Raw genomic sequence first — 27,714 nt, 5'->3', positions numbered from 1 at the left:
AAAAAAAAGTATCTGCTAATGTACCAAACACTAATCCTTAAATGATATTTAAATAATTTAGCATAATAAAAATATAATATGAACTTTTAAATAATCAATAAATAAAAGATTTTAATAAATTCATTTAAGGGTCCATTTGTTTACATTTAAAATGTTTTATGGAAAATGCAGCTTTCAGATTTTCCTTTATTTGTTTCAGAGAAAATAGCTTGGTCAACGAAAAATGGCTTACAAATCAACATAAAATAAGTCATTTTTCCTGTAAAATGACTTACCCTTTTAAAAGCGTAAATCATTTTCCGGAAAAGAGCTCCCCTATAGATAATTTTATTTTTATATAAAAATTAACTTAAATCAAGTTTAATGTTATTATATTGATAATAAATTTTATTTTTATTTTAAAATTATTAAAATATTATATTTTTCAATATTATTAAACATACATATTTAATTATTTATATTCAGTCATATAATAAATTATTAATATGATAAATATAATTTATTATTTTAATATTTTAATAATATTTTAATAATAAATTTTAAAATAATAATTTTAAATAATATTATTCACATATTATTGAAAATATTCAATAATAATATTTTAATAATAAATATTTATTACAATTATAAATATATTAATAATAAATGTTTTGTAGTATAAAGGTTAAAATATGTCATAAGTCTATGTACACTTTACATATTTACAATTTAGGCTTTGTACTTTTATTTTAAAGAATTTAGTCTCTTTACTTTTCAAATTTGAAAATCAAGTCTAATTGTTGAGATCGTTAAAATTTTTGTCAATTTTATTGATGTCACATTTTAAATAAAAATACTCACTTGGTAGTCATGTAATTAAAAATGACATTGTAATGAACTTGAATTTAACATAATATTTTTAATATATGTAAAAAAATGTAAATTTGAAAATTATAGATAAAAACAAATTCAATTAAACAATGAAAAATAAGAAAATCTCAAATGTATATTTGTTTCATTAAAATAACTTTTATGAAATATTTTAAGAAATCTACCAAATAACATAAAATATTTTACACAGATTCATCTAAACATCAAAAAATATTAATTTTTTAGAAATGTAAATTATTTCTTAGAAATCATTTTCAAAAATCATTTCTAGTAAAACAAACGAAACATAAATTTCAAGTTTCATTAAAAACAATTTTAAGAGAAATTTTGATTCAAAAGGCCAAATATTTACCATTGTTTTTGGAAATAATTAAGGCTTTTGGGGCGGATTTCATTTAAATTTGGTGATAATAATCATCAAATGAATGGGATATAAAATTCATTGTACATATTTGAATAAATTGTAATGAAAAGATGAACCATATACACTCAAACGTATTATAATATAGCAATCATAAATGAATATCCCAGACGTATCTTCTTTTCTTTTTTCTTTTTTTTTTCTTTTTTTGGCAAGAGTGAAGTTGCACAGAAGTGACCTTTGATTTATAAAAATGCAAAAAATAATTAAAATTCTATAATAAATTCACACTTTACGTAAGTAAAATAATAAATTAATTTCTTTCGTTAATGATTTTCGTTATTTATCATGTTGACCGTTAAAATAAATTGACAAACTATTTAAATAATAACATGTGATAATTTTTAGTCTAATCTAATAGTTTTTCATAAAAATAATTATAAAAGCTCATTAAAGCTATATAAAATATAAAATTATTAATATTAAAAATATAAAAATTGAAAATGGATATAAACTTAAAAAATAAAAATATTATAAAAATATAAAATTCTCATAAATTATATATTTTATTAAATTAATAAAACATATTTAAAATTTTATTAAAATTCTATAATTTCATAAAAATTATAAGAAATATTAAAATTGATATAAACTTATAAAATTATAAAAATCATAAAACTTAAAATAGACCAAATTAGTTAGTTAGATAGATTTGATCGAAATTAGCAAAGGTAGTGGTTCGGAGAAAGTCATTAGACCAGTTAATTGGGAACTGGATAGTTGAATTGATTTTTTAATATTTTTTATTTTTAATGTTTTATTTAATTAAATTGCACGAATCAGTTAGACTGACAAATCGGTGGCCTAATCAATTTGACTACCAGTCTGATTCTGAAAACCTTTAAAATATTTCATTCGAAAATATGCTAATAGTTGGATAATAAAACTTTGGTTTGATAAAAATATTAAAAAATAAGTGCTTAAGAGTGAAAAATGCCCTCAAACTTTTTCAAAAAAAAAATTAAGCACTTCCTTTTTTTTTCACTCAATTGAGCACTTGAGCTTTCAAAATGCATAAAAAAACCCTCAAACTTTAAAGAAAGAACAATTAAAACCCTTTTTTTTTCACTCAATTGGGTGCATGAGCTTTCAAAATGCATAAAAAAAACCCTCAAACTTTAAAAAAAGAACAATTAAACCCCTGCTTTTTTTTCACTCAATTGGGTGCTTGAACTTTCAAAATGCATCAAAAAGATCCTCAAAATTTTTCAAAAAAGCAATTAAGCCTAAGGATGTAAATGAACAAAACGTTCGATGAACTGTCCGTGAACTGTTTGTATAACCTTCGTTTACTAAGCTAAATAAACGAGTATGGACAAACCTTTTATGTTTGTTTAATAAATGAACGAACATGAACAGAGGTGTGTTCGGTTCGTTTATGTTCATGAACAAGCTCTCGTTTATAAACTCTTTTATTGACTCGTTTATGACTCGTTTATTTATTAATGATATTTTCTTATAAAAATATTAAAATAATATCTGTGTGTATGTATTTATTGTTTGTTTGTTTATTATTCATTAACATTGTTCATGAATATCTTCAATTATATGTTCATGAACATTCAATTAAGTAAAATGAACATGACATTAAAAAAAGAATATGAACGCACATAATTTTAAATAAACGAACATGAACAAAAAAATTGAAATTCTTAACGAACACAATGCTGAACACAAATAAACTTAAAAATAAACAAACGAACATGAATAGAGATTTGTTCGTTCAAGCTCGGTTCATTTACAACCCTAGTTGAGCCCATGCTCTTATTAAATATTAGAAAAAATAAAAAATTTAGAAAAATTATTAAATTTTAATAAAAATATAAAAATTAAAATTTATTAAAAATTAGATTTTTTATAAATATCGTAAAAATAAAAAATTTCTAAGATTTTATAAAAATCATAAAAAATTAACGACCCCTAATTTTTTTCAATTAAACTCATCACGTGTTGCAATACAACGTGACATGTAGCGAAAAATGATAAAAAATAAAAATCAATAAAAGTTATAGAAAAATTATAAAATGCTTCTTTTGGTACGATATGTAACACCCCCAACCCGTATCCTTCGCAGGAACTGGGTTACGAAATATTACTGGAGTTTATAGAGCAAACAGACAGAAATTTCAAACATTTCATATCATTAAAACTAATCATCAAAGCGTCATTTTAATTCAAATTATAAACATACCAAATCCAAATCAATTAGCCTAGTTCATGAGCACTTAAACATAAAATTAAATTCACATGCACCTATCTAGATTTAGTTCAAGCCATAATATGGCTTCAAAAACAAACACATATTTATATCTATAAAACTAATCAACCTCATTTACAATCAAACCACAAAATAACTATTATTTAGACACCCTAAGTACATGCCGACACAAAGGATAAACATCACCACATTTGAGTTCGGGTTCCTTGTTGGATGCTGAATCGACGATCAAAAGTTAAGTATCTAACCTGCACACGTAAAACAAAACCGTATGCTGAGTATAAACTTAGTGGTATTTCTATAATCCGAATATTTAAAGATGAGAAATTACAATTATACAATTTAAATATAAACACTTATTAATATTTAATTATTACAACAACCATATCATATTTCATTTATTTCACAAATATCTCAATTCTCATACTTGCTATATAAATAGTTTTTCACAATTTATTTCACATTTCATTATACAATTGCAATAACCATTCCATAGTCATGTCATAAGTATATAACTCATATATTTGATATATTTGCAACATATTTCACATTCTATTTTCAATTCACTATTTCACTTCCATTTGTCATACCATACCATTTCAATATCAATTATAAAATTTTATTATTCATTTACCCCTAATAACACGACTCAAACTCAGATGGATACACGAATCCAACCAAAGCACACCAATTTGGCACCTAGTGCTTCATCGGATAATTCGAAGTAATAATTTGACACCCAGTGTCTCATTGGCTAAACCGAAATAAATTGACACCCAGTGCCTCATCGAATTAATCCGAAGTAGTAAATTGACACCCAGTGTCTCATCGACTCGAAGTCGAAGAAATCCTTGTACTCTTCTAATCCTATGGCATGCCATTTATATCCGACTCAGCCCGATATAGTTAATAGGGTTTGATTTCATTTTTCAAATACAGTCAATATTCATTTCAATTCAAATAATCAATATATTCAATATATATATCAATTCAATTTATATAAATTCAATAAATTCATCGCATACTAAATTAATCCATTTCAATTGCAAAACACAATAATTCTCACATTAACACTTACCATATACATTAAATTGAATTATAACAATTAAAAACTAAATTAGGATTATAGAAATGCAAACCAGAAATTCCGAGCTATTTCTCATTGACTTTATCTTTCCCTTTTTAGTCGAGGGTTCCGGTATGACGTTAGCTACGGAATTAAAATAATTAAAATTTATTAATACAACACAATATATTTTCATATTGAAAATTTCAAATTTTTACTCAATATTTGGCTAATTTTCAATTTAGTCTCTAAACCGAGACTAACTTTTATTCTTCATATTTAATTCTTTATTTTCATGCAAATTCCACTTTAGACTAAATTCAACTCTTTATTTTCACATAAATTCCTAAATTTCAAAATTTTCACAATTTAGTCGTTATTACTCAAAATTTACAATTTATTTTACAATTCAATCCTTTTTTTACCTAATTTCTAATTTAGTCCTTAAACCGAGATTAACTTTTATTCTTCACATTTAATTCTTTATTTTCATGCAAATTCCACTTTAGACGAAATCCAACTCCCTATTTTCACATAAATTCCTAAATTTCAAAATTTTCTCAATTTAGTCCCTATTACTCAAAATTTACAATTTATTTTACAATTCAATCATTTTTTCCTAATTTCTAATTTAGTCCCTAAACCGAGACTAACTTTTATTCTTCACATTCAATTCTTTATTTTCATGCAAATTCCACTTTAGACGAAATCCAACTCCCTATTTTCACATAAATCCCTAAATTTTAAAATTTTCACAATTTAGTCCCTATTACTTAAAATTTACAATTTATTCTATAATTCAATCCTTTTTCATTTCAGACTTGAAAATCTATCAATTTAATCTCTAATACTCAAATTATTCAACATAAACAATATTTAAAAACTCAATAATTTCTAAAATTTTGACATAGGTCAGGTAGTATTTAATATCGAGATTCTAAAAACATAAAAATTACAAGAAAATGGACTAATTGACTAACCAATTGAACTTTGAACCCTTGAAACCCTAACTTTTATTTAATGCCAATGGCATAATTCTTCCTTGGTCCCTTAAATTTTTCTTTAATTTATAATTCAAGTTTCACCTTATATGCAATTTAGTCCTTATTCCTAATTACTCTTAATTCATGCAAATTCACCTAACCAAAACCTAATTAACCACACAACTAGCTTAGTAAATATTTATTACAAATATTTACTAGTCCGATTTACGGGAATGGAGTCCCAGGAATGCACTTTTTTTTATTTGGTCCTTTTTAATTAATTAACTATCGAAACGTTAAAATTTCTTAACGACACTTTAATACCATCTTAATGACACTCCGTAAATATTCATAAAAATATTTACGACTTAGTTTACAAAAATAAGGTCCCGATACATCATTTTCTAAAACCACTTAAACTTAATAAATTACTTATATAATATAAATTATCAAATCAAAAACCTTTTTTAAAAATCACATTTGTCTCGTAAATATTAAATAACTGTGAAAAATAAAATAGAATAAAATAAATAAAAATAAAGAACACATAAATTTTACGTGGAAACCCTTTCGGAAAAAACCACCAGGCGAGAGGAGAAGAAAATTCACTATGTCGAAAAATTTTTACTCAAATACAAGAGGAATAGACTATGTCTATTTATAGGCTTGCAAAGTCATATTATAGTAGGATTGAAACACCTTATCCTAATCAATATAAAATAGATGGAGTTTAATAAGGTTTAAAACCTTATTCTAAAATAAAATAAAAGAAGTCTAGTTCTATATGGATTTTACTTTTATTTTATTTTCCATCGTATTTTATTTAAATAAAAATTTGGGTCACTTAATTCTAACAATAACAATATTTACGAACTTACTTGTCGAATTTGGTGGCCCCAAAACATCTGCTTCAAAGACCATTGAAAAACGCAATATTACACGATAATTTTTATAAAGTTTTTTACTGAAATTTATATTCATTTACATGTTCTTATGAATTTATAAAATTTTTATAATTTTTATATTTCTATATATTTTTAATTTTTAATTTTTTATAAAATTTTACAATTTTTATATATTTTTTACGATTTTTATTTTTTTCTAATTTTAAATAAAATTTTAATATTTGAAAATTTTATTAAAATTTAATAATATTTATAGCTTTTATTGATTTTAATTTTTATAAGTTTTAATAAAAGCGGGGTTTAATTGCTTTTTTTTGAAAAAGTTTGAGAGTCTTTTTGATGTATTTTGAAAGTTCAAGTACCCAATTGAGTGCAAAAAAAAGAGTAGGGGATTAATTGCTTTTTTTGAAAAGGTTTGAGGGCCTTTATGATACATTTTGAAAGTTCAAGTACTCAAATGAGTGCAAAAAAAAAAAGGTAGTGACTTAATTACTTTTTTAAAGTTTAAGGATTTTTTGCAACCTTAAGCCAAAAAAAAAAAATTGTTCAACCACTTGATTCCTAGGTCAATCGGTCCAATAGGTTTTGTCGGACCGGTACCTTTGCCGATTTCGGGCCAATTAGAGGTGAGCATGGGCTGGGTCGGGCCGAGCTCGACTAAAAAATCAGGCCCGTTTGCTAGGCCCAAGCCCAACCCAGCCTAAAAAATAGGTCTAAAATTTTGCCCAAGCCTGACCTGGATAAAAATGCTAAAACCCGGACCCGACCCGGCCAGCCCCATATTAATTTTTATATTATTTTTTATATAATTTTAATATATATATATATATAATACATCGAAAATACTAAAAGCATCAAAATAAATATTTTCCAACAAATTGGAAATAAATTTTAAAAAATATGTATACTTAAATAACACTAAGATCGATGCAACTTAACAAGCAAATGTCTCTAAAATAATAATAAAATTAACAAATGTCTTTAAAATAATAATAAAATTAACAATAAATAAGTTTTATACAATATCCAAACAATAACTAAAAAATAGTAGCAACATAATAGTAAAATGGTAGCAAAATAGGGAGAAAATAACAAGAAAATAATATTAAAAATTAGATTTTTTTTGTCATTTAGTGAATTTGGGCTGGGTCGTGCTGGGCCTTGGCAAAAAGTACCTTACTTGAGGCCCGGCCTGTTTTTTAAACGGGCTTTATTTTTTTTGTCCAAACCCATTTTTCGGGCCTATATTTTTGTTCAAACCTTCCACATTTCGGGCAGACCTTCAGGCCGGGTCGAGTGGCCCAACCCATGCTCACTTCTAGGGCCAACCGGTCTAGTTCAATTTTTATAATTTTATAAGTTTATATCAATTTTAATATTTTTTAAATAATTTTTACATTTTATTATTTTAAAAATTCTAATATGTTTTAAATTTAAATATTTTAAATAATTTTTATTAATTTTATAATTTTAATAAGTTTATATTAATTTTAATATTTTAATAAAATTTTAATAATTACTAACATTAATTTTATAATGTTTATGATTTTTTATCAATTTTTAATTTTTATGAAAAATATTAGATTAAATCAAAAGTTATCACATGTTACCGTTAATTAATTTGTCAAATTATTTTAAGTATTATCATGATCATAGGTAAAGACCATCAACAAAAGAACTTAATTAATTATATTAGTTAATAGTGAAAATTAATTGATTTTTTTTTTTTTTTACTTTTTCTTAAGAGGACATATAAAAAAAAATTAATTTTCCCAAGTCTAAAACCGCTAATTTAATCTCAATACTGATTAGGCGGGCAGATTCATGTGGTCCCCACCACATCCAACTGAAAACATTTGCTCAAAATCTCTCTGCTCATCTAATTGCTCATTTGGAAAAATATCTGTGCTGTCTTTAGTACTCTCGATTACATCCGATCATAACCAAAAAGAAACCCAGATATTTTTTTTACGGTTAAAATATAGATCCCTGTACTCTTTTCTCATTTACAATTTAGTCTATTTTTAAAAAATTAATCCTCTAATTTTAAATTTTAAATTACAAGTTCAATTATTGACATAGATAAAACTTTCTACTAAATTTAAGTTTATTATAACATTAATTTTGTTATATGATTACTAAATGAGTATTTTTTAATTTTAAAATCTTACGTCAACAAAAATTTGATAGAAGGATTCTAAGGGTAGTAAGGATTGGATTTGAATTTTAAAATATGAAAAATAGGACTAAATTTAAAGAAATAAAAATAGAAAGACTAAATCTAAAATATAAAAAATATAAACTTGGAGCATATTATTTATAAACTCATATAAAAGTTTTAGCATTTTATTCAGGGATAAAGTCTAAAAAATACATATGAAGTTTGGTTGAATGTTTAATGTTTTGCATGTGTAAATTTATATATTGATTTAATTTTTACAAACCATTACTATCATTAGCAAGATAAAATGTTGCATACACAAATAGTAATACTAACTCAATATAAAAATAAATTGATGTGTACAATTGAATCAACATCAAAGCTTCGTATATAGATTTAAATCACAATCAAATTTTATGGGTATAATTGCACTAAATCAAAATTCCTGGCTAAAATTGCATATTTAACCAAAATTTATACATAGTTTTGATATTTTACCCTTTCTATACACAGAAAAAAGTACTATAAAATCATGGGAGCTTCGTCTTTTTGCTCACTCTTCATTTTATCTTTTCCTTTCCAGTTTCAACTCATAATAATCTAGTGTTCCCTTTCGAGGGATTTTACCCCTTTTTTTTCTTTTTTTTTCTTTTGAATTTTTTTGAATTTTTTTCTTTTTTGGGTTTAATTTGGTTTAGTTTCCGTTTTTGTCCTCATCCTCATCTTCTTTTTCGATTTCTCCAGAAATCCTAACCCTATAGATTTTCTCAGAATCTTCAAATTTTTAACTAAACTGAAAGAAGATGCAGCAGCAAAGGCTAAAGCAGCAACATGCTCTGATGCAACAGGCTTTGTACCACAATCCCAGTCTCATGAGTGGTCCTCAGGTTCTTTTTTACTTCTCTGTATTTCTCCCTCTATTAATTTTGTTTTTATATCAAAATTGAGGGTTTCAGTTTCTATTATGAAGTTTGTTTCTTTCTTATTCGACTTGGGTTTGTTTTAATTCATATATGTCGTCTGCCAATTTGTTTGCTTGCTAGTATTACTCAGTGAAATCTTTGGGGATTTTAGCCTGAGAATTTTCTGTTTTCTGTTGAAATTATACGACAAAAATTTGATTGAAAAAAATTGTTCTTTTCTTGGGAGATAATGTTATCATTTTTGTGTAAGAAATGGCTCATTAGCTTTGTCTTCTGATGTGGGTCATGATGACAACAATTAGGGACTGTTTTAACGGGAAAAAAAAAAGGGCAGGTAGCAGCTTAATTATGTAAATATGATCCTTTTTTCTTTTTTTGTTTTGTATTTTGTTACTTTTAAGTTTAAGCTTAGGTATCTCCTTTAGGCATTTGTTTCTAGTGTTAGTCATATTGACCGTTGCGAGAGTGTCCCAGTCCAGCACAGGGAAGAAATCCTTCTTTTCTTTTTTTTTTTTTTTGTATCTTTAAATTTTTTTAATTTATGTTTTGCAGATAGAACCTATCTTGAGTGGGAATCTTCCTCCTGGCTTTGATGCAGCTACTTGCCGCAGCGTGTGAGTTTTGCTTAGTTCACTGTTTAAAAAAGTTCACATTTGGTCTTTGAGTCTTTTTATTTGAGCTATGCTCATAATTCATAATATCTTTTGCATGTATATTTAGTGAAGAGTCTTAGTCTTAATTTTTCTGTTTATGTCCCATTTCATTGTTATTTTTATCATTTACCTAATCTTAAATTGCAGATACGTGGGAAATATTCACCCCCACGTCACGGAACCCCTTCTGCAAGAAGTCTTTCTGAGTACTGGTCCCATTGAAGGATGCAAACTTATTAAAAAAGATAAGGTCATCTTTTGATGCACTTGTTTTCCCATTTTTCTTTTGATATCCGTGCTTCATCAACTTGTTATTGGATTTTTGGGGGTTCTTGGTTCGTGCTTGTATCATTGCTAATGGAATGGGCTTATATTTTCTTTTAACGCAGTCATCGTATGGTTTTGTGGACTACTTTGATCGCAGATCAGCTGCCCTTGCTATTGTTACTCTAAATGGAAGGCATCTGTAAGTAACAAGATGAACCCACATGGTTTTGGCCTTTTCCCTTGTCCTATACTTTTAATATATGGTATTCTTTGCAGATTTGGGCAACCTATTAAAGTTAATTGGGCATATGCTAGCAATCAGAGGGAGGATACATCAGGTTAGTATATGTGCACCATGAGTTCTACCCAGTTGTACCATATCTGTGTATTTCGTCAACAACTAATGATATTTCCACTTTGGCGTTCAGGTCATCACAACATTTTTGTTGGTGATCTCAGCCCTGAAGTTACAGATGCTACTTTGTTTGCATGCTTTTCTGTGTACTCTAGTTGTTCGTGAGTGCTAATTCTCCCCATTTTACCTTGAGATTACCTCTTATCAATCTTGAAATGCTGAAATTGTGGGTTTAAAGGGATTTTGGGGTTATCAACCTTGACCTAGTAGGACAGTCCACTGAAGGACGAATATGCCCCTCATTTTTTGTGGTTGCAGGGATGCTAGGGTTATGTGGGATCAAAAAACTGGCCGCTCGAGAGGTTTTGGTTTTGTTTCTTTCAGGAACCAGCAGGTACTTGGGTCACTCTTCTTCTCCTCTTTCCAAATGTGTTTTAATAATGTCACGATCATTCTTTTCTTTTTTTTTTTATTCTTTTCAGGAAGCCCAGAGTGCAATTAATGACTTAAATGGTATGTGAAACATTGCTCTTATTAGATACAGGCTTTTGTACTCTGAGAAGACTTTTTCAAATTTCTATCATACTGTTTTGGCGTATTGTAGGGAAGTGGCTTGGAAGTAGACAGATCCGTTGTAACTGTGCTGCAAAAGGTGCCACTTCCAACGATGACAAATCAGGTTTGGATGCCAAAGGCGTTGTAGAGCCGACAAATGGAACCTCTGGTAAGACCTTCCTTCAGTTTTGGAATAGTTCTTGTCCTTAAGATCTGGTATCAGTTATTTTAGCTTTCCCTTCATTTTCTTTTCCTGGAATAGCAATTGGTGTTTCTATCTAAATTTTGAATGCATTACATCTATAATTTCATCCTACATGGTCTCCGCATTTTGGTTTCTGGGCTTTGTTGGAGTCATCACTGCCAATATGGATGTTTGATGTGTTAATTATATTGTCTTTAACTATCAAGAGTAGTATTAAACCATAAAATGTTTGTTCTGCCATTATTAAGTGTTCTTGTTTTAAGTCTTTTCTAGTCTAAATGTTCTACAATTACGTGGAGTAGGGCATGCAAATAGTTATTTTGATTCTGGTAGAGCTCATATAGCATTATGCTTCTTGCAGAAGAAGGTCAAGAGAAGACTAATGATGATGCTCCAGAGAACAATCCTCAGTATACCACGGTTTATGTGGGCAATCTTGCCCCAGAGGTAAGTAGTTTTTTTCCAATCTAAAGTTTGTCTATTTTCCCCTTAATCCTAACTTTTGACTGAGTCAAATAGTGAGGTTGGTCCATCAAATCTTACTACTGAATTAAGATTCTTTTGCCACAGCAAAGTTTCCCCGCCTGCTGCATGGTTAATGAATGAACCCAAAATTTTCTGGTGTACTGTTTTCTAATAGCAAGATGCTAACCTTATAAGCATCACATCACATGGTAGTGAATTGAGTGGTAAAACTGTAGTTGCTGATGAAGTATCAATTCATAGGGTTAATGACAACTTTTAATAATTTTTTATTTGCAATATAAAAATAACCTTACATGTCAGTATTTGGTTCTCGTAGATGGATGATCGTAGTGGTTCTCATTGATAAATAATTGCAGGTTACATCAGTTGATCTCCACAGGCTTTTCCATACCCTTGGAGCAGGAACTATTGAAGATGTTCGCGTGCAACGAGATAAAGGTTTTGGTTTTGTGAGATACAGTTTGCATACTGAAGCAGCTTTAGCTATACAGATGGGAAATGCTAGAATTCTGTGCGGTAAACCAATTAAGGTATTGCTCTTTCCAAGACCCCATAATTTAATTGATATATTTGATGTTGCCAACGACACATCCTATATTTTGACTTACCAAGCATCTGTTATGCGTTTTGGCGTAGGATCTAGTTAGACGTCTAGACGAGAAAGAATTCTTGCTTCGACCTATGATTACTTAAAAGGCAGATTCGTCCTTAACTGAACCCCATCTCAAAATATCTTTTCTTTTTTATAGAATAATTGCTTGCCTTTTTATTTTATATTGGCAGCCTTTTATAGATTGTTAATAACGAAGGAAAGAGTCCTAATTGACATAAAATAGAATTTCTAACTTAGAGTTTATGAAGAAACAAAAACCTAATATAATAGAGAAAATAAGTAAAACTAAAACTCTTAATAAAACCTGATATAATAAATAAAACTAAAATTCCTATTGCAATAAAAGCGTCTATATCATTACTTCCCTTCTCGGAGTTGAGCTTGCCCTCAAGCTCAAATTCAGAATAAACTTCAGAACTTATCCAAAATCACTCATCATCATCTTGCTTGCCTTCAACATATGATACTTCTATGCAAAATAACGAAGGAAAGAGTCCTAATTGACATAAAATAGAATTCCTAACTTAGAGTTTATGAAGAAACAAAAACCTAATATAATAGAGAAAATAAGTAAAATTAAAACTCTTAATAAAACCTGATATATAATAAATAAAACTAAAATTCCTATTGCAATAAAAGCGTCCATATCATTACTTCCCTTCTCGGAGTTGAGCTTGTCCTCAAGCTCAAATTCAGAATAAACTTCAGAACTTATCCAAAATCACTCATCATCATCTTGCTTGCCTTCAACATATGATATTTCTATGCAAAATAACTTTTTACATTTGTGTCCCATGGAATAAGACTCGTCACAATTATAACATAGCCCTTAAGTCCTTCTTTCCACCACTTTTGTCTGTGTCAATCTCTTAATAAATAGTGCAGAAGAATCTATTTTGCCATTGTTCCCTGTTGGTTCTGTTGTTTGTCCCTTCCCTTTGCAATGCTTTTAGTTGTTGGAATGATTGAATTGCTGCCAATGTTTTGGGAAGTTGGCCAATTCAGGATGGCTCGAGATAACAGTTTGGAAGAGACGTTTTGTTTACGTTCCAATGTTCAAGCCATATTTATTGCAACTAAGGTTTTCCTGTTGTTGCATCTCAATATCAATTCTAAGTTCCTCGATCAACTCGGTAGTAAAGGGGTTTACTTCTTATCGAGGTTTAAGATTAGTAGTCCTAGCCAATAGTGATTGCAATTGACGTTGATATTCCTTTACAGTCCCAGTTTGTTTCAAGTTGGCAAGTTCTCCCAAGGGGTTATTACTCATAGGTGGCCCAAACCTTACATGACAACACTCTTTGAAGCGCCCCCAATTAAGATTTGCCTCATCTTCTTCCCTTTGATCAAGCCACAATTGTGCCTCTCCTAAAAGATGGAATGATGCTAAGCTTACTTTGTCTTTTTCGTTAGTTCGTTGATTGCCAAAAAATTTTTCGCATTTTTTCAACCAGCCTAAAGGATCTCCAACACCATCATAAGTGGGAAATTCCATCTTAGAGTATCGTGGCACCATGCACCCACGTGTTGCAAGCCTAAATTCCTTTTCCTGCCTCCGCTGCTGCCCTGTTATTCATTATTCTTCTTAGAATCTCCTTTCGTTATCTTTTAGACTGAAAGAGATAATATCGCCATCTGCTCCTCTAATGCTTGTTGCCTTGTAGCCATTTCCATGAAAGCCTCTAGCTTGGCTGTCAAAGTCTTTTTGTCACTCATGACAGCTGGCTCGGATACCAAGTTGTTATGCGTCTCGGCGTAAGATCTAGTCGTAGGTCTAGACGAGAAAGAATTCTTTCTTCGACCTATGGTTACTCAAAAGGCAAGTTCGTCCTTGACTGAACCCGCTGTCAAAAAAATGTTTCTTTTTGATAGAATAATTGCTTGCCTCTTTATTTTATATTGGCAGCTTTTTATAGACTGTTAATAACAAAGGAAAGAGTCTTAATTGACATAAAATAGAATTCCTAACTTAAAGTTTATGAAGAAACAAAAACCTAATATAATAGAAAAAATAAGTAAAACTAAAACTCTTAATAAAACCTAATATAATAAATAAAACTAAAATTCCTATTGCAATAAAAGCGTCCATATCAGCATCATTCATCCTAGTATGGAATTATTCATACCAGTGTTATTGCTGGATGTGTAAATTTTCTATATTTATGGCTAGTCCAACTATTATCTTTTAGTGCCATGACCTACAAAATGTTTAAATGGTGCAGTGTTCATGGGGTAGCAAGCCTACTGCACCAGGAACAAGCTCTGCCCCTTTGCCTCCACCGGCTGCTGCACATATGCCTGGTTTTTCAGCTGCTGATCTGGCTGCCTATGAACGACATATGGCAATGAGTAAATATGGCGGTGCACAGGTAATGAGTATGATGCATCCACAGGGTCAGCACGCCCTTAAGCAAGCGGCCATGGGAATGGGTGTGGCTGCAGCTGGTCAAGCAATCTATGATGGTGGATACCAAAACGTTGCAACAACTCAGCAGCTTATGTACTATCAGTAAATGGCGAGATCCGGATCTATTTTGGCTTAGCATATTTGGAGAACTGATAGGATGAATCTGTTTTTCCATTTTTCTCTTGTTTACCCTTTTTTTTTTTTCGGTTAAGATTGCTGAATGCCTTCAACTTGTATGTGTACTAAAACAATTCCTTTGCTAACTAATGTCTTTTGTGATCATTATCGTATATGAGATAGCTTCATATTTCTACCTCTCTACCAACAGACCATGGATTTAGCTTTCAGTTTATAATTATGAACATCAGAATCTTCTCTCATTTTATCTTCAAAAAAGAAAACTGCGAAAGGATGTTCATTTCTTATCAAACCCAATATTTCTCATTTAGCTTTCTGTTTTTATTATTCTTAATAAAGTTATTCTTAATCCTCATAAAGGTATATGGTATTTCTCCGATAGATATAATTACATACGCAGGAAGAACCCCCATATGAGGACTGGAAGCTAAATTGCAAGAATCCCAGTTGAGAAGAAGATATCCCCAGACTCATAAGAGGAGGTTGTGACTCTTGCAGATCTTGAAACTTCTGATCTGCACTGTTCTTTCCTCTCATCCATCATTATTTGAGTTGACCTACACTCTGAACTGCAAAACGCTTTTTCCCCTCTGAAAACAACACATATCATTAACAACAGAATTATCAGTTTCTCTCATGTAATTAATTACCATATGGAAACAAGCAAGCAGAGATTGGGTAATTAAAAAAGGGGTAAAAGGGTGTGTGTTTACCTATACATGTAAATGTCTTGGCCATGCAGCTTTTTCCTGCATAGGTGACAACAACTGAGAAAATCTGAAGTTGGGTAAGCAACCTCTTCCACAAATCTTGGTGCTGGAGCTGGGGTTTCACAGTTACTTTTTCTCCTTTCTTCACCTCCATCATAATACACCTTTGTAGACGACTTGCCAGATCCATGGGTAGTCACATACGTAAAATCCTCCAAACTTTCCATCTCTAAATTCTTCCCACCAGATTTCACAACAATTACATTTGAGCTACAAATAGTATGCCTGCAGGAATGGGTACTACACTTGTTATCTAGTGCAACAGCAATCCCTAGTCCAACCCCACCAACATCATATCTCTTCGAACTTCTAGGTGATGGTGTCTTCAAATCTAGTGGACTCCTAGGGCTTGTAACAACAGCATCCAAAAATACGGGTTTTTTGCCGGCAACCAATAATTCAGACAATTTCCCCATCATCGGACGTGGTCTCTTCCCTGACATAACTTGACTAAAAGAGAAATCAAATCTATGTTAAGAGGTGGAGAATTCGGAGAGATATTTGAAGCGCTCTCTCTCTCTCTCTCCTCCACAAGAGGCAGCCAATGTTTAAGAAAGCCACTATAAATTTATGGAGGAGTGGAGTGGAGTGGGTGGTTGACTTAGCCCATGGTTTAGTTTGGAATTATATTATTATTATTACTATTATTATATGACTCATAATTGCTACTTTGCAATTACCAATTTCAACTATTTAATTTTAATGTTATTTTATGTCGGCTTTTTTCTTAAATTCATCCTTAAACTATACTCTAATTTAAAATTACTCCTTAAACTTTTTTAAAACTATCAATTGTCTCATTTTATACAAAAGGCATATGATATTTAATAAGTAAATGTCACGTGTCATGTTCTTATTAGATGATATTATTTTTTGTAAACTAAGATAAAATTGATAGTTTAAATACAATAAAATTCAAGGATAAATATGAAAATTGAGTTATAGTTAAGGGACAAATTATAATAAAAGTTTTTATGTAAAAATGATTTTATGAAAAGAGTCGCTTTTGAGGTGGGACCAATCTTTTATAATGTGTTTGTCTAATGATTGAGACGTGATCTCGAAAGCTATGGCCCACATGCGCCCCCCCTGCACTTACCACAATAAAAGATTCTTCGCCCATTCCATCATCGCCGTTTAACTTCTGGTACGTGGCGCAAATCTATGGGTGATGTTGCATTGCAATTATTGTTGAAGATATTGATTATTTTCTTTTTTTTTTAAAAAAAATTAGTATCGGAATTATTTTCCGAATCATTCTTTTGTGCAGTGTTCAATGTTCGTAATGTTTCCAAACTTTTAAAATAAATATTTTCTCTATTAAATTTTAAAATTTGATCACTTCATTAATATTTTAACTTATTTTAAATGTTACTGATAATGAAGCAGATTTTTTCATACATGTTGCTTACGGAAAATTTAAGAGTATATCTGAGGGAAAAATTAGGGATGTATGCTGAAATTTTAATTATCTAGTGGTAAAAATACGTTTACAGAAAAGCGTTTTAACAAAAAAAAAAAAAAAAAAAGGAAATGACTTAATATAATATTTGATTTTTAAATTTATAATTTTTAATTTGATATCTAAATTTTTTGGGCCCAATTTGATACCTAAATTTGACATTTTTTAATAATTTGGTACCTAAGCTTTTTTTAAGCACAATTTGATACCTCAATTTATTAAATGTTATACAAATTACGTAAAATACTAATAATATGAAATTTTTGTAAGAGTATGCCCAAAGATCAATAATGAGATGGTTGTAATAACATATTTTATTTATCATGTTTTAATATAAGATGTTTCCATTATTATTTCAGTTTTTCTTTACGTGTGTATAAATAAACTGTTTTATAATAATGTCCAAGAATAATATGATTGTTCTTAAAAGATCCTTAGTCTAGTATTATTGTTGACTAGGACAACAATAATGCATTGAGACTAACATGTAATTGATTGATGATAAAGAGTTGTCATTGATATGGAGTGTCAAAATCAATGCATGAATATGTGTGTTAGAGAACAACATATTGGACCAATTCGCCATGAGTATGTTTCTTGGATTATTATGTAATTGTCACAACATTACTCATAGTGATTAATATGTATATGATTCTCAGACTTGAGATCATCATTATCCCAACATCGTGAGTTGTATATTTTGATATAGTCAAATGTACACCGTAACTGGTTGTTCTATAAAGGCTGATGTTGGATATACCACAATCTATATAGAGAGATATGGTTGATCAATATAGAATAGGTCCCTCCTACATAATAGGATTAATATCTTGGGCCACTTAATTGAGTAAGACTAGAAATGCATGGTCATGCTCAAATAAGTTGATATGAATGTCATACTGTAACACCCCGAACCCGAGACCGTTGCCGGTGTCGGACACGAGGGGTTAACAAGCCAAAACCACTTATGGCACCGACCAATTTGACATTTCCAGGCAAGCTGGAAAACTGCGTCGCTGTCGCCTTAAAAAACGTATCTCGAGTTTCACAACTCGGAAACTGATTCCGTAAATTTTCCCTGAATTTAGACTCATATATCCATCCATGGATTTATTTCTAGAATTTTTGGTCGGGCCAATTGGTACAGTTTATTAGTTAAAGTCACCCATGTTACAGGGGTCGACTACACTGACCTTCGCGCGTTACAACTTGAATATCTCTCTGTACAGGGTTTCAATACTGATGCCGTTTATTTCTAATGAAACTAGACTCAAAAAGGAATCTTCACATATAAGGCATGACTTCTAATTCATTCTGGATAATTTATGGTAAATTTTCAAAGTCACGATAGGGGACCCAGAAACCGTTCTGGCCCTGTCTCACGAGAACTTTAATATCTCTCGGTATACTGTTCATATGATCGTTTCGTTACTTTCATATGAAAATAGACTCGTTAAGGTTCGATCGCATAATTTATTCACTAATTAACACCATTTCTACAAATTTTGGTGATTTTCCACATCCACGTCACTGCAGCTGGCAGCATCTGTTTTTAAGGTAGGCTTTACCTATATTGTAGTTCCCATGGACCAACTATAGTCTAGTCATACTTAGGTCCAACATATGATCATATTTAGCCATTCCAATGGCTGATCATGTGACCAACTCTCTCATTCCAAACCATAATCACATCATGAAACCAAATATAATTACAAACCACATATGGTCAAATTCCATACTCCACTTTTACGAACCATTTTCGCATGGCCGCACACATATACATCACAAGTACTTAAAACAACCGAGAGTAGTCCTATACATGCCATATCCAAAACTCAACTAAAGGAGTACCAAAAGGGCTTTGATAGTGTGGTTGACTTCAACTTCTATGATCCCGAATCCGATCGCTAACGAGCAAAATCTATAAACAGAGAAACAAAGAAACGGAGTAAGCAATTTATGCTTAGTAAGTTTCGAGCCATAATATACACACAACCAAAGCATAGCATTCAAGTAGCTAAACAATAATTCATATGCACAATTTCTCAAAGACATGCTTACTTCACAATCCCAACTCTTATATTCATACACAAATAACGGCCTAGTTAATGCCGATAGCTCATTTATCATTAGGGCGAATATTCATACGCACTTACTCATAGTGTGCGAAGCACACACAAAACATACCTTGTTGTTGGGAATTTCACAATTAAGTGTATTAACTGAAAATTTTCCAGCAAGTTCAAAGTTCTCGAATCACATACCTTCGGTGTTTATCCGGATATAGCTACTCGTTCAAACGCCTTCGGGACATAGCCCGGTTATGGAACCCGCACAAAGGCCTTCGGGACTTAACCCGGATATCACGATTTGGACAATTGCCTTCGGGCTTAGCCCGGATATCATAACTCGCACAATTGCCTTCGGGCTTAGCCCGGGTATCACAATTTGCACAATTGCCTTCGGGCTTAGCCCGGATATCACTCGAACATTCATACACATCTTTGTTTCAATTTCATAACACAACTTTTATGCACAATTCCCTTAGCAAAATATCATTTCGCTCAATGGCCACATACAAAGGCACAAATTGATTGCTCATTACTTCATTCAATCGAATCAAAATCTAAGTTTCGATACTCGAAAACTTACCTCGGACGTGGTCGAACGATTTGACGGCTATTCGACGACTTTTCCTTCCCTTATCGGATTTAGCTCCCTTTGCTCTTGAGCTTAATTTAACAAATAAATTGGTTTTATCATTTGAGCATCGAAGAGAATTCAAGATACCTAGCCAATATATATGCTCATTAGGCATCAAAGTCACATATGTACGAAATCACGAATCGAACTCAACACATTAGTTAATATTCCTCTTAGCCGAATTTTCTAAGCCAAGAATAGGCATCAATATGCTTGCCTCTAACCGAATGCATGCACACCAATTTCCCCTCATGTGGCGAATATGCATGTCCATGTTGAGGCCAATTATGCACTTAATACCACACAAAAACAGCATGCATTTTACTAACTAACGATTACATATTGTAGCTCAATACACATCTCTCATGTACTTCATAACCAAACATCATCACAAGCAAATATATACCTTGAAATAGTATATTTGTCATGCCAATACATCATGTGCAAACATGTATACACATATAGGTGCAAGGTCAATCTCAAGGGGTTCATACCCATCCAAACACAAATTTTACCAATCAAGTAACAAGCATAAATCATGCTCATGAATGCACCATGGCGAATACATCACAACCATACTCTTTCAACTTCGGTCATGGTTAAACAAAGAATTCAATGTCTTACTCAAGATTGCTACAAAGAAATTTCAAGAGTAGTCAATCCATCATTGCATGCATCATTAGCAAGCTTCACATTTAGCATGCAATGGCTTCAACACAATAACAACCTTGGCCAAATACCATTTCCATGGCATAACAAGGATTTGAACCATGGCTAACATGAACATCAAGTTAGCAACTAAAACATGCATGAATCTCATGACACAACCTCATACATACCTTAATCTTGATGCAAGTATAGCCAAAATCTCCTTCTAGATCTCTTCCAAACCAAAAATGGAGCAAAAATCCTCCTTCTTCCTTAGTTTTGGCTCAAAGAAAGGATGAACAAAATTTTCTTTCTTTCTCTACAACTCACGGCAATGGGGGAATACCACACTCACACACATTTTTTTTTTCTTTTCTTACCCATACACCTTTGTTTATTATTTCTCCCTAATGCACCAACAAAACATGTTTCATGACATGTTTTGCCCATCCTCTCTTGCCATGGCCGGCCACTTCATGTTGGGGGAGGGAAATTTGACATGAAAATCCTTATTTTTGCATGCATGAGCAACTAGTCATCACACATTTCCCATCATACTTTCAAAGTTCACTACTAGGTCCTTTCTAGTGAAATTCACATTTATAACACTAAATCGAAACATCAAAAATGTCACACACAAATTAACACATATCATAGGCATCAAAATAAATTTTAAATTATTTTTATGCCTCGGTTTTGTGGTCCCGAAACCACATCCCGACTAGGGTCAATTTTGGGCTGTCACACATACTTATTTGTATATCATAGTCTACTCAAGATATCAAGAAACATGAGATGGACTATGCAAGTATTCCATGACTTGTGTTCATTCCAGAGATAAAGGACTTAAGGATTAATGCATGAAAGATAAATCACAAAAGGCTATGTCGAATCATGACTTGCTGTAACTTAGGTAGCAATGATGCATTGCTAGGTGCCACTCATTGTATGTAACATTAGAATTGTTCTAGTATTACTGCTAACGTTACAAGAGCCTACAAGGTCACACCATATGGTTGAGATGATCAGAATAAAACATAGTTGGTATTGTTTTTGATTGTCACATGAATTAAGTTAATTATAGAATTAATTTAATTGGGCAATCAAATATCGAACATATTATATGTACAAGAATGTTGTACACATAATGAGAACATAATTCTATTAATATATAAGTTGGTTCAGTATATAAATTTAAATAAATATAGTTTATATAATTAATGTAATTATAATTTTTGGTTAAAACATCATTATATTTATTTATTTTAAAATATTCGATATAAATATACCAAATTTAAAAGGGGAGTTATATATAGATAATAACCTTAAAAAGAAAACCTAGTTTTGTTTTTGAGTGGTTTAGCAGCCGTCAAAACAAAGAAATCTCTAAAACTGTTTTGGGGACTTCTTCCATTCATCGTCAACTAGGTGGACTATGTAGAGGTCGACATCTGAAAAGTTGCGACTTGGTTCGATAGTGGTTCAGAATTCTCGTTGCCGAGGCGTCGCTGTCTACTCAGATTGAAGTTTCGGTAGTTTCGAAACCATTTTCATTATTTCGGTTTTCCCGATTCGTTCCTCGCACATGGATCCATGGTTGGATTGCCGAAATTTTATTTTTTCCGCTGCGCCTTGGGGGCACCGGCATTCCAGCAATTTTGTTATACTATAAAAATACACAAGATTAGAAAAATTCATATTAAAAAATAGGTATTGAGCTATGCTTAATGAATTAATATTAAATAAAACAAATAAATTTAAACCTCAAATTAAAAGAAATTCATTATTTTCAATTAATGAAATAATTAAATAAGTAAAGCTAAAAGAAATTAAACATATAAAAAAAATCATATCATCTGTCACATGTCAATCATACATTGATTATTTTTCTACTTCATAAAAAATATTTTTAGTATATTGGAGCAATTTGTAAAACATTTGACAAATACCAAATTGAACAAAAAAAATAGGTACCAAATTAGGAAAAAGAGTCAAGTTTAGGTACCAAATCAAACCCTAAAAAAGATTAAGTACCAACTTAAGAAAAAGTGTCAAGTTTGGGTACCAAATTGGACCAAGAAAAATTTAGGTATCAAATTAAGAAAAAGTGTCAAGTTTAGATACCATATATTATATTAACCCTTTTTCTATTACTACTTTAATCCTTAAGCCTAAGTTCAATTCCTATCTTTTAAGTACATTTGTTTTATTTATTTAATGTTGCTTCAATTTTTAATTAATTTATTATTTTTAAAATAATAAACATGTTATTTTCAATTATTTTATTTTATTTTTAATTTTAATTTTAATTAATAAATATTTTATTTATATAAATAAAATAATAAATATGGAATTATATAATGAAAATAGATTTTATATTAATTCATTATGTTAAAATATTTTTTAATTAATAACTTATAAAAATAAATATGTAGTTATATAATGAAAATATTTTATATATATCATTATTATGTTAAAATATATATTTTAAAAGTATCAATTAATTTTATTTATTTATTCTTTTATATAATCTAGTTGGGTTCCTTTAGCATTGTCTGGACTTCCACGGTTAGAACCACTCCCTTATGATTCAGTAGGAACAATCTTTGGTTCAGAAAATAATGCAATTTTCGAGCCATTGGGCCTAGACTCCCAAATTGGATCATCATCGATTTCAGCTATTGGATTTAGTGCCATACTATAGTATTTTCGTCTATATACACTTGTAATTTATTTTGAATAGTTTGGTTGATAAAGTTATTCATGAATTACATTAATACTCTTTGTATATTGTATTCACATGGTTTTTGCATGCAAAGAAAAATAGAAGAAATTATTAGCTCATTGGTTGTCTAATGTTTAACTAATACTAAGCGGTATTACATTATCAGATCGTAATACAAAAGACAACTTATATTAGTACATGAACCTAAACATGTCCTTAGTCTGATAAAAAATGATCAAACCGATTGAAAAACTAATATACTATCTATCAAGTCTAATTGTGGAGATGCATTGTCTTGGGCATCAGAGCGGATGACTCCCAAAAGATAGAGACATAGATGTGGTTGTCTAGACTAACGTATATCGGACTGGACCCAAGGAGAATAGATCCTGAATCCATTTTTGAATTTATTTACTTGTAATGTTCATAGTGTAGCATGTCTTAATCTTGAGTAGATGACTGACTATGTTTGTGTGACTCGTATACTTTGATGTAAGTAAAAGCTTGAGTTCAAATAGATAAGGAACCAAAAATCATGTGTTGGGTATACGACTTCTGCAGTATGTAGCATTATTCACAATAGTGGAATTCATAGTCCAAGACACAGGTAAATGATATCCTCTCATTGACATTAATAATAGATGAAAAGTAAATATGACCATGGGTTGATCATCTTTGTGATGAATGACTTGATTACTATTTGATAGCAATTGAATTTTCATGAAGAAAGATGTAATGGTTACCAAGAGATAAAATTGGACCATATTATGAGAGCAGATTTATCTCAAAGAGATTAAGGATATCCTATGAGAGTAACACACATATGACAAGGTCATTGGATGAGTATTGATCAAGTTGCTTTCGTAATGATATGTCATTAGGAAGAGCTCAATCACGATACTATAGTAGAATAACTTCGTGACTAAATGAGTTTACAATTAATAGGTGAAAAACTAGAACTTATTTATAAATCATTTTAGCTCTAATCACATATATCCATCAGTCCTTTCGCTAGTTCTTTGAAACCAGAAATGAATTGTATGTTGAATCAAATTAACAAAAATGGATAGAAATGATAAAGTTGGAGAAGCGAGAAACATTCGAAAATGAATGTGGTTTTCTCGCTAAATAGAAATGACCTGGAAAATTAATTTATGATTTCACAAATTATTAATTAAATAAATAATTGAAAGCTTAAAAATGGAAATTAACTAATTGGTCATTGTGAATCCATTGAATGTATTGGGTTGAGAAACTTATTTAATTGAGAAATTAATTAATTAATTAAAATTAATTTATGATGTTTATTTTGGAAAATAGAAAAATATGTATTAGGTTGGATTGAATTATAAAGCATTATGTTAAAAATTTAGGAAGTACTTATAATTCGACTCGATATGGGAGAGACCCAAAAAGCTCTTATGCTTATACATGTGACGACAAACCCTAGTATATTTAACTAGGGTTGTCACCCCTCTCTGTAACACCCCTAACCCGTATCCGTCGCCGGACTAGGATTAAAGGCATTACTGGACAAATCAGAGCATTTTACAGACAATTCATATACATTATCTACAATCATAATCAAACATTACATAGAATCCCTTATATAGGTCATCGAGACCTTAAACATGCTTTAGAAATGGGTCGAAACTAAACCGAGCTCATACAAAATTTTTCGAAACTTAAACATTTTTCAAAGTTATACAGGTTACACGTCCGTGTGAACAGGCCGTGTGCCACACACAGCTTTAGACACGCCCATGTGTTTAGGCCGTGTCAAAACAATGCATACATATTGATTTGTCCACACGGCCACAAGACATGCCCGTGTGCCAGGCCGTGTGAAAAATTAGTGAGGCTACTGACTTGGTCACACGGCCTAGCACACGCCCGTGTGTGCGACCGTGTGGTTTGCCCAAGCTCATTTCAAAATGGCCCTCGAGCAACACGGCTGAGACACACGCCCGTGTCTCTGCCCGTGTGGGCAAAAATAGGCCATTTACAAGGCCAAAATGCGACCCATTAAGGGTCCTCCCTACAAGCAACAAATAAGCACCAAATGCACACCAAATGTTCATCCATTTCTCAACCAATACATACACCAATCATGCTATAACAATATCAACCAATTTCATACTTAATAGTCATACCAAATTATGCCAAAACATAAGACAACATCATATCTAAACATTTGTTTCATAACCTCATTTTACTTCATTCAATCACATGTTATAACTTACCAATTTCTCAAATGTGCACATTCCAAAACTTACCAAAACTGACCATTTCATTTGGTTATTCATAAACACATCACATAAGCATAATTCACATCACATATCATATACCAAGATCAAGCCATAAGTTCAACCACAAACTAGCCATATCACATGGCATGATATATACATTACAAAACATATCCAAATACTTCTAGTCTATACATGCCATACTTTTTTATTCATAAAGTCAAAAGGTACCAAAATAAGGTTCGATAGTGTGGTGACGATCCTTGACGATCCCCGAGCTCCTGATAGCTACGATATCTATAAAACAATGCAAACACAAACAAAGTAAGCTTTCAAAAGCTTAGTAAGCCATATACAAATAAACTTATCAAATAACATCAATTCATTCATATAATTTAAGACAAAATACATTCACTTAGCCATATATCTCTTATATTTCATTTGAACATAATTCACATATACATGTCATATCTCATTCTCATAGCAACTCATACTTATAACACATATCATCACTTGTACATATACTTACCTTTTATTCATAAACATAATATACATTTCAAACGTACCTGAATCGAATACACATCATACATAATCATTCGTTTCTCGGAATTCCTATTGAACCTTTCAGAATCATAAGGATACGCGAATAGCTCGGAAAGCTCGTACAATGCCAACGTTCAAGATGTGGTCTTACATGTAATCAAATATCGATGCCACTGTCCCAGTCATAGTCTTACATGTAAATCATAAGTCGATGCCAACGTCCTAGACATGGTCTTACATGAAAACACATATCGAATCCTATGTCATGACATATGTATCCTAACTATTCCTATGGTTCATACGGGGCTTTTTGGAAGTCGTAACTTTGTCGATACTTTCTCGGATATCTCATGTTCAAGGTATAAAGTCATTAATCATTATTCAATAGCATGTAAGCATAAATAAACCATTTCAAATACATTTATTTGTATATAGACTTACCTTGTACGGATTTGGATAGACAGAATCGACTACTCGACGACTTTCGACTTTCCTCGATCTAATTCCGTTTTCTTTAGTTCTTGATCTATATAAATTCAAATTTAATATTTTTATTCACCAAATCATTCAGATCAATCCACAAACACACATTTAGAGCATTTTACAAAATAGCCCTCACATTTTCATATTTTGACAATTTAGTCCCTATTTCACAAAATCACAAAATACACATAATTTGTATATACTTATGCATAGCCAAATATTCATAGCACTCATACAAGGCCACATATTTCAGTTATTTCAAATTTTTGTCCCTCAATTTATAAATTTCACAATTTAGTCCTAATTACTCAAATTCATCAAAAATTGAAATATAAAATATGTTAACCCAAAACATATCTTTCATTTACCAACAACTAACTTAACAAAGCTTATAATTTCATCAATGAATCAACTCAAAATCATTAAAAAAATCAGAAATTGAGTCATGGGCTTGACATTATACAAAGCAACAATTACAAAAAATGTAGAAATTATAAAAAAAGGGATCAAAACACATACCTGAATCATAGATTTCCTTAGCCGAACCCTAGATTTATTTTAATTTTCTTTTGTTCAACAATTTTCGGCAACAAGAACACATAATAGCCTTATTTCATGCTTTTAGTTTATTTTAATTAACATTAATATGCATTTTACCATTTTACCCATGTATTAAAACATATCATTCATATAAATAAATGGTCACTAATGTCCATTCATGCTTCCAATGGTCTAATATCAACATAAGAACCTCTCAATTATAAAGACATATCAAATAGGCACTTTAGAAATTAGAAGGCCACTTTTACACTTTATGTGATTAGGTCCTTTTATCAAATTAAGCAAAAAAATGATTAAATTTTCATACGGAATTTTCACACATGTCAATTCACATATTATAAGCACAG

The 27,714-nt window shown here is 30.7% G+C and overlaps 2 protein-coding genes across 2 annotated transcripts; one reads left to right on the top strand and one right to left on the bottom strand.

The window, feature by feature from the left end:
• Positions 1 to 9,150: 9,150 nt before the first annotated feature.
• On the top strand, positions 9,151 to 15,378 carry LOC108486196 (oligouridylate-binding protein 1-like). The gene is made up of 12 exons (XM_017790089.2): positions 9,151 to 9,511; positions 10,100 to 10,161; positions 10,348 to 10,450; positions 10,590 to 10,666; positions 10,744 to 10,805; positions 10,896 to 10,983; positions 11,141 to 11,216; positions 11,305 to 11,335; positions 11,427 to 11,546; positions 11,944 to 12,029; positions 12,425 to 12,598; positions 14,904 to 15,378. Exons 1-12 carry the CDS (start codon positions 9,428 to 9,430, stop codon positions 15,192 to 15,194), a joined length of 1,254 nt encoding a protein of 417 aa, XP_017645578.1. The 5' UTR covers positions 9,151 to 9,427; the 3' UTR covers positions 15,195 to 15,378.
• A 128-nt stretch (positions 15,379 to 15,506) lies between these two features.
• LOC108486197 (FCS-Like Zinc finger 13-like) lies at positions 15,507 to 16,611 on the bottom strand. Its single transcript, XM_017790090.2, has 2 exons — positions 15,940 to 16,611; positions 15,507 to 15,816 (listed from the first exon to the last, which is right to left on the bottom strand). The coding sequence occupies exons 1-2, from the start codon at positions 16,437 to 16,439 to the stop codon at positions 15,654 to 15,656; spliced, it is 663 nt and encodes a 220-aa protein (XP_017645579.1). The 5' UTR covers positions 16,440 to 16,611; the 3' UTR covers positions 15,507 to 15,653.
• Positions 16,612 to 27,714: the final 11,103 nt, after the last annotated feature.

Source organism: Gossypium arboreum, chromosome 6 (assembly GCF_025698485.1).
Source record: "Gossypium arboreum isolate Shixiya-1 chromosome 6, ASM2569848v2, whole genome shotgun sequence".
Taxonomy (NCBI): Eukaryota; Viridiplantae; Streptophyta; class Magnoliopsida; order Malvales; family Malvaceae; genus Gossypium; species Gossypium arboreum.
The sequence above is the reverse complement of the archived record's forward strand: the minus strand, read 5'-3'. Positions and strand labels throughout refer to the sequence as shown.